The sequence below is a fragment of the Sinocyclocheilus rhinocerous genome, unplaced genomic scaffold, assembly GCF_001515625.1.
Source record: "Sinocyclocheilus rhinocerous isolate Xijiao unplaced genomic scaffold, SAMN03320098_v1.1 scaffold2052, whole genome shotgun sequence".
Classification (NCBI taxonomy): Eukaryota; Metazoa; Chordata; class Actinopteri; order Cypriniformes; family Cyprinidae; genus Sinocyclocheilus; species Sinocyclocheilus rhinocerous.
Genome location: NW_015664223.1, coordinates 76,158 through 83,598, shown reverse-complemented (window position 1 = coordinate 83,598; position 7,441 = coordinate 76,158). Strand labels below are relative to the sequence as shown.

Below are 7,441 nucleotides of genomic sequence, written 5' to 3'. Positions count from 1 at the left end.
TATTATTATTATTGTTATTATTAAAAGGGCTATTATAGTCGCTCATTTAAGCCATTAGTAATCGCACGTTTATATTTAATTAAACTATTAAATTAACTTAAACTAAACTATAGCTACTAAACGAGCGTTTTATAGGCTATAGCCTATTCCGCGCTCAAGCGGATCGCATAAATAGCTAGAACATATTTTATTTAGGCTACTTATTACTAAACTGTTTTCTGAGTCAGTGTCTGCAAAGATGAAGTTGACGATGCTGATGAACGACTTTATTCTCGAAATTTAATTATTTTTATTCTCAATATTTTATTTCTACATTTTTCTGGATATTTAATGAGTTTAATCTCGCATTATAGGCTAATGACTTTATTCTGGAGATGTTTTTTATTTTTATTTTTATTGTTTGGCCCTATAATCCTCTTTCTTACTCTCTCATTTGGCACGAATCCAAATGTTTCCATATTCACAATGTTGGCTATTTGAATTTGAATGCAACAGACTATTATTTATTAGGCCTATGTAAACCAGGCTTTGTACTTAACCCGCTTTCCAAAAAAAATAAATAATGGTCTTCTTCACATGAAAAATCGTCCTCTTCACATGAGCAAATATGTGCTTGGCCCGAGCTCAGGCTGAACGGAACGGATTGTACTACGTGCTGTTTTAATTAACCAGTGTATCTAGATTCTCTAGTGTATCTATATGTTTGGTTGACTGTATTTTATTCTGATAATGAACAGGCTGCAGCGTTTGCAATGCTGTAGGACTATATGAAAGGTGCATTTCTCTCGTACTGCAGAGATGGCTAATCAGCATCGTCGACTTCATCTTTGCATAATAATAATAGCCTACAAGGAAGGAATAACTGACAACGTGCCGTTGAATTACAGAAAGAAAGAAAAAAAACCAAGGTACCGTCATGAAGTTCTTGTTTGGCAAAATGAATATAAGCTATTCTGTGTCTTAAGACAAGTTAAGTTAGAACAAAGTTCAATACACCATCTTTATTATATTTCTACTGTAGAGGAGAATAGCCAAACCAAAAGGAAACAAAGAAAACAATGTAACATTCATAAACCGAACACAATGGAATTACTTTTCCCTCTTGCGGTTCAATCAGTCCCCTTCCGATTCGATAACCCAGGTACCGTGCCTCTGAAAGTCCCAGATGGCATTTCTGAGGGTTAGCCGTTAGTCCAGCCTGACGGAGGGCAGTAAGCACTCCCCTCAGGCGAAGTAAATGATCCTCCCAGCTTTCAGAGTGGACGACCACATCATCCAGGTAAGCAGCTGCATAGGCCTGATGTGGTCGGAGCACTCGATCCATCAGCCTTTGGAAAGTGGCTGGTGCCCCGTGCAGGCCGAAAGGTAGGACCCGGTAATGCCAGTGTCCTGAGGGAGTACTGAAGGCGGTTTTCTCTTTTGCCGACGTGGAGAGGGGTACTTGCCAGTAACCTTTTGTTTAGTCCAGTGTGGATATATACCGGGCCCTACCCAGACGTTCAATGAGCTCGTCTACTCGAGGCATGGGGTAGCTGTCAAACTTCGACACTTCATTTAGCTTACGAAAGTCGTTGCAGAAGCGGAAGGTGCCATCAGGTTTAGGGACTAGCACAATCGGGCTAGACCATGGGCTGGAGGAAGGTTCGATGACTCCCAATTGAAGTATTTTGTTCACCTCCTCTTCAATGGTTTGCCGACGAGATTCTGGGATTCTATAGGGCCGCTGCCATGTATCTCGACCAAATATTGTCCTATCCTAACAAACCATACATCAATGGAAAGCCTATTTAGTCAGCTTTCAGATGATGTATAAATCTCAATTCAGAAAATTGACCCTTATGACTGGTTTTGTGGTCCAGGGTCACGAGGGTCACATTTCAGATCAAATGCATTAATATCAAGACATCATCATAATTCTTTTCTGATTGTTTTGTAGGTCTGTAATGAATATTAGTGCTTCGATTGTGTTGGATTCTCATCAAACCGGCGCGGCTCCTGTTCTGAACACTAAGACTGTGATCCTGCCGTATCCGGTCGCTCACGGCCCGTCGCCGGTGAAGATCAGACGCTCCGATTGTTCTGCTGACAGAAGCGGATCAAGACTCGCCCTGGTCGCTGTGACTGACGCGGCTCCTTTATTAACCTCGGGCTGCGTCAGATGTCCCATCATGCTCCATTACAGCTCCAAAGAATCACCCGGATCTGCTGCGGGAGAATGTGCTCGGGTTTCTCAACATTGCGGGCAGATCTCGCTGGATCTAGAAGATATTTCCATGGGAAAGTTGCATCCACGACTGTTACAGGAGCACAGACTCAACACAGGTGAGAAAACGGCCTTATGAGTAGCATTTTACAGTAAGGATGCACCGATATATCGGCCGATAATTACTGATTGCTTAAAAACTGCCGGTGGTCAGAGCTGATTATATCCTGTAACTCACGTGTGAAGTAAACGTCTTTTGTGTGGAATTTAGGGCTGTCGAAGTTAATGAGATAACACAATCTCATTTTTACTCTCATAACGTATTCAGGTTAGTTTTGACCTGCAAGAGATAAAAGTTTCTAAAAAAATGCATAGTTTTTAGTAAGTGAATGAAACTTTGCAAATGCTTTAACCCCCCAAAAGACACTTTCTTTCTTTTTTTTTTTTTTGAGCGATATATCCATTTCGTGTTCGGGTCATTTTTGTCCCGAGTATGTATGGGCTGTCATTAGATGGTAAAAATAAAATCTATGAAGTTATATTAGTGTCAAAAAACTTTTATAAAATATTTAGCCTTTTACCAATATCTTGCACGCTTTTGAGACTGGATTTTGTTGCTAAACATGAATATATGCACCTATTGATGAACCATTGCAGCATGAAAGATGTATTTTTTTTCATCTGAAAGTAGAAGTTTATACAAGTAAAATGAATTTATTCATTCATATCATAAGTTATGAATTCAAAGGAATTTAATTCAGTTACATTCATTCCAATGGAATTAATACTGGTAATTCTCAGATTATATTTGAGTTATTATTTATATAATAATATATTTGATTTTATATTTGATAATTATATATATATTTGATTATATTTATATATCTTATAAATTTAATAAAATAATACATTTCTCATCAATAATGAATAAAATATACTTTTTTGTATCATAGTTTTTTTTTTTTTTTTTTTTTTTGGTGTGGTTCATGTGTAATTTGAAATTTCATTTAAAAAATAAAAAATCAGGAAAGTTATCCAGTGTTCACAGTTGGTTAGTTAGCCATTAAAACACTAGCTTACACTAGGAGCTTATTTACTGTTAATTATATATGTACGTTTGACTAAATCATGAAGACAAGTTTTTATGATAAATGTGCAATTGAGTTGTATGCAAACATTTCAGTTTTTATCTGTGTGATTAAATAAAAAATCAGGAAAGTTATCCAGTGTTCACAGTTGGTTAGTTAGCCATTAAAACACTAGCTTACACTAGGAGCTTATTTACTGTTAATTATATATGTACGTTTGACTAAATCATGAAGACAAGTTTTTATGATAAATGTGCAATTGAGTTGTATGCAAACATTTCAGTTTTTATCTGTGTGATTATTATATTTAAAAATAAATAGCGGTTGAATATAGTAGTTTGGGCTCTGTTGTTAATTTTAACCTCTAATATTATAGTAATGTACCAAATGAGTGTTCCTGTACAGTTTACAGCATTACTTGGGAGATATTTTTTTTCCTTGTGATTCTGAAAACCAAACTATCGGTTTCAGTATCGGTATTGTTATCGGTATCGGCATCTGCAGTTTCTATTCACAGAGGTGTTCTCTGATGGTTTGTGTGTTCAGACGAGGCCAGAGAGGATCTCCTCAGCCTGCTGGCGCTGCTGGACGTGTGGTTTTTCCGGCTGGAGTGTCCGCGTCACACGCTGGCGGATGTGCAGGGCTGGTTGCAGGAGTCGCTGCGGTTCGAGAGGCTGGAGATCGACCCACGCTTCACCGCAGACCCGTCGAGCGTCAGGCTTTTTCGCTGGGAGCAGAACTCACCGTTTCAGGGCGTCTTGAGCGTCTACTGCAGGTGAAAACATGGACTATCAGTTTGCTTCAGTCATGTGACTTTCTGCTCATCTGCCACGTTCACTGAAACCGAGATCCACTATATGGACAAAAGTATTAGGACACATCCTTATAATGAACAGGTTTGACCACTTCAGTGTCAATAATATATATATATATATATATATACAGTATATAATATGTTGTTTAAACTTCATACATACATACATATATATATGGCCCTATGATGGACAGAATCGCAGAATCCAGTCATGAAAATAATATTTAGATACACTGATACACAAAAAAAACTCTCAAAGATATTCACTACAACCTGCCAAAATAAATTATTGGTTTAACTTGAAGAAATTCTGACAGAAATATATTACTATTGTACAGCAGACAATACTTCTTAAAGTAGTAATAATAATAATACAAAATTATTAAACTATTTTAAATGAATTTCGTAGGCCTTATTGTTTTATAAAGTTTAATAAATCATTAAAATGCTTAATTATTAATTTGATTTTTTATTTTTGTTAAAAATGTATTTAAACAATTAAAAACAATCCAGAAATATTAAAATGAAAGAAATTTAGAAATGTCATTTCTGTTAAACTTTTAGTAAATGTAAACATTTTCATGATTTTAATTAATACTGAATTTTAACGTAACTATTAAAATGCAATCTAGAAAAAAAATGCAATTTGGGAAAAAATAAAATGGAATTTGCGATAAAATAAAATGGATTTCATATATGAAAAAAGGCACTTCAATAAATTTACAAAAGGAAATATTCGTAAAAAATTAGGAATACAGATATAATTTTAATTGAGATGTAAAAATAGAATAAAAATAATTTTAAAAGCCATATGAACTATTATGGTACTTTTATGATTTATTTTTTTCATGTGGTCACTGAAAAAAATAACAGCATATTTCTTTAAAATGACATGAGATGAATAAATGATAACAAAATGGACTTCATTTCATTAATTTTAACTAAAAGTTTGATTCATTGGAAGATTTTTGCTTGAACGACATGAACTTGAGAACCCATAAATCTCTTTGAAACTGTGTTGCTGTTGAATGAACGTGATTCGTTGTGTTCTGCCGCAGGGATGAGCTGAGTTTGCTGCACTTCCTGCACTCGCTGTGTGACTTTCTGCCCGTGTCACATGACGTGCAGCCGCTGGAGAGGCCGAGCTTCTGCGCTGGATCTCTGGCTCAGACTCTGCAGACAGAGATCCACACTGTGACGCAGGAGGCGTCTTCAGCGCTGCGCACTGATGAGGGAGCGAGGAGAGGAGAGGCGGAGTCACAGACGCTCCACACACTCAGGGAGGAGTGGCTTAAAGAACGGGGGCGGTGCAACGAGAGGCTCCGCCCCCTGCTGGACGAGACGCGCTACAGCAGACTGATAGAGCGCATGATTCACGCGCAGCTGGATGCAGATGAAGCCGCTCTGATGGAAGCTCCTCGTCTGTAGGTAAAGCAACATCAAACTCACCGTCCCGCCTGTCCAAACCTGTGTGCTGTTCTGGCAAACTCATAAAAATACCAGCTAAGATACGCCAAAAAATTATCATTAGTTCATGTGACTCTCCACTGCAGCTCTAAAATTGTATTTTAAACATGTTATGGTCAGTCATGTGACAACCAATGGCGTTTGTCTCCAGTGACATCAGAACTTTTGTAATTTTATTTATTTAATCTTTTCTCAATTTAGATTTCAGAGCTGTGGTCCACTTTCATTTTCAGTTTTAGAAAAAACATTTTTTTAGGTTTTATTACTACTTGTTATTTTTAAATGTATATTTATTTTTATTTCACTTTGTATTTAGTTATTTTTTAGGTTTAGTTTATTTTATTTTAGTAATTTTATCCTGCATTGTTATCAGTTTTATTAGTTTTTTGTTTTAAATGTCTATTTAGTTTTTATTATCCATATAATTTTGTTTTTCATTATTTTAAATTTGATCAAAATCACTTCGAATTAAACTAAATGAAAACTAGAAAAGTGAGTAATATTTGATAAAAGCATAACTGACAGGTTTTCATATTTTATCATAGTTAACATCTATTTTAATAGTTTAATATAAATGTTTTTTTAAATTAATGATAATAACACTTGTTCTGTTCGTCATGCAAAATATCACTACTTCAGAAACGCACAAGCCATTTTTTAACAAAAAGTTAAAATAAGAATATTTTTTTTAATAAATGAAATGCAAATAATGAATATAAAAATATGACAATATTGACATATATATATATATATATATATATATATATATATATATATATATATATATATATATATATATATATATATATATATATATATATATATATATATATATATATATATATATATATATATATATATATATAAACATAATATTGACAAATATGGTGCCTTTTTGCCATTTTTGGAGCTTGACAGAAGTGATGAAAAATAACAGCTTAGGGGTTTGAAATGGCATGAGATGAGTAAATGATTTCAGAATTTGCATTTTGAGTTGAATTATTCCTTTAAAATGGCTTGGTAAAGAGGTCGAAGAAGCACAAGGAGCATCACAGCCTGATCAAATAAATAAAATAACACGTTACTCTGAATGACAGCTCTGTATCTTTCAGCGGCTGTCGATCTGAATCTGCGCCGAATGATGAACGTCTCCGTGAGCTTCTGCTGGAGATCGAGAGTCTGGTTTGGTCTTGAGGTTCTCCAGGGCTTCACGGCTCTAATAGCTCAGAGACGACTCTTCATCTGCCCTCAGAGCGTCAGAAACACAGATTCTCCATCACCGCCTGTGTCTCGCTTCCAGCAATCCTTTGTGCGTTTACTGTTCAAAATAAACGCTTGGATGCAAAAAGCCTTGAAGACAATTATTTTTTTAAAAAATAAATATGAGGTTCTTTATACTGTATTTCAGTCTTTCTGCTTTCTACCAAAATTTCACATTATTTGCTGTTGTAACTTGTGGAATTTAATAGCAATTTAAGTGTGTAAATTATTTCCAAATAAATCCTACATGTAAATGTGAGTTCGAGTGTGTGTGTGTGTGTGTGTGTGTGTGTGTGTGTGTGTGTGTGTGTGCATATATATAAATCTCTGAAATATACAAATTTTTGTTTTGTTTTCAAAGTTTGTTTATTTTGTTTATTCTGTTTTTGTTTACAGTATATAAATAAACACAGAAATACTAAATATACAGAGAAATAGTTTTATTTAAACCTTTGAAGAATTATTTTATTTCTATCTATATATGTATCTGTAGATATTGTAAAAACAATTTTATTGATGTTGTAAATAAAACAAAAAATATTGCAGTATGTGTTTTACAAGAACATTTTATATATATATATATATATATATTTAATTTTGTAAAAATAT

The 7,441-nt window shown here is 34.7% G+C and overlaps 1 protein-coding gene across 4 annotated transcripts in view; it reads left to right on the top strand.

The window, feature by feature from the left end:
* The window catches only part of fancb (FA complementation group B), a 38,461-nt gene extending 31,370 nt beyond the window's left edge, over nucleotides 1-7,091 (top strand). For 3 of the 4 annotated variants that reach the window (XM_016540765.1, XM_016540767.1, XM_016540764.1), the window contains 4 exons: nucleotides 1,937-2,322; nucleotides 3,838-4,066; nucleotides 5,164-5,529; nucleotides 6,685-7,091. In XM_016540765.1, the coding sequence (XP_016396251.1) occupies nucleotides 1,937-2,322; nucleotides 3,838-4,066; nucleotides 5,164-5,529; nucleotides 6,685-6,766 (1,063 nt within the window). In that variant the 3' untranslated portion in view covers nucleotides 6,767-7,091. Of the gene's footprint in view, nucleotides 1-1,936; nucleotides 2,323-3,837; nucleotides 4,067-5,163; nucleotides 5,534-6,684 lie in introns of all 4 variants that reach the window. The other variant, XM_016540766.1, reaches the window with a different exon arrangement.
* Nucleotides 7,092-7,441: the final 350 nt, after the last annotated feature.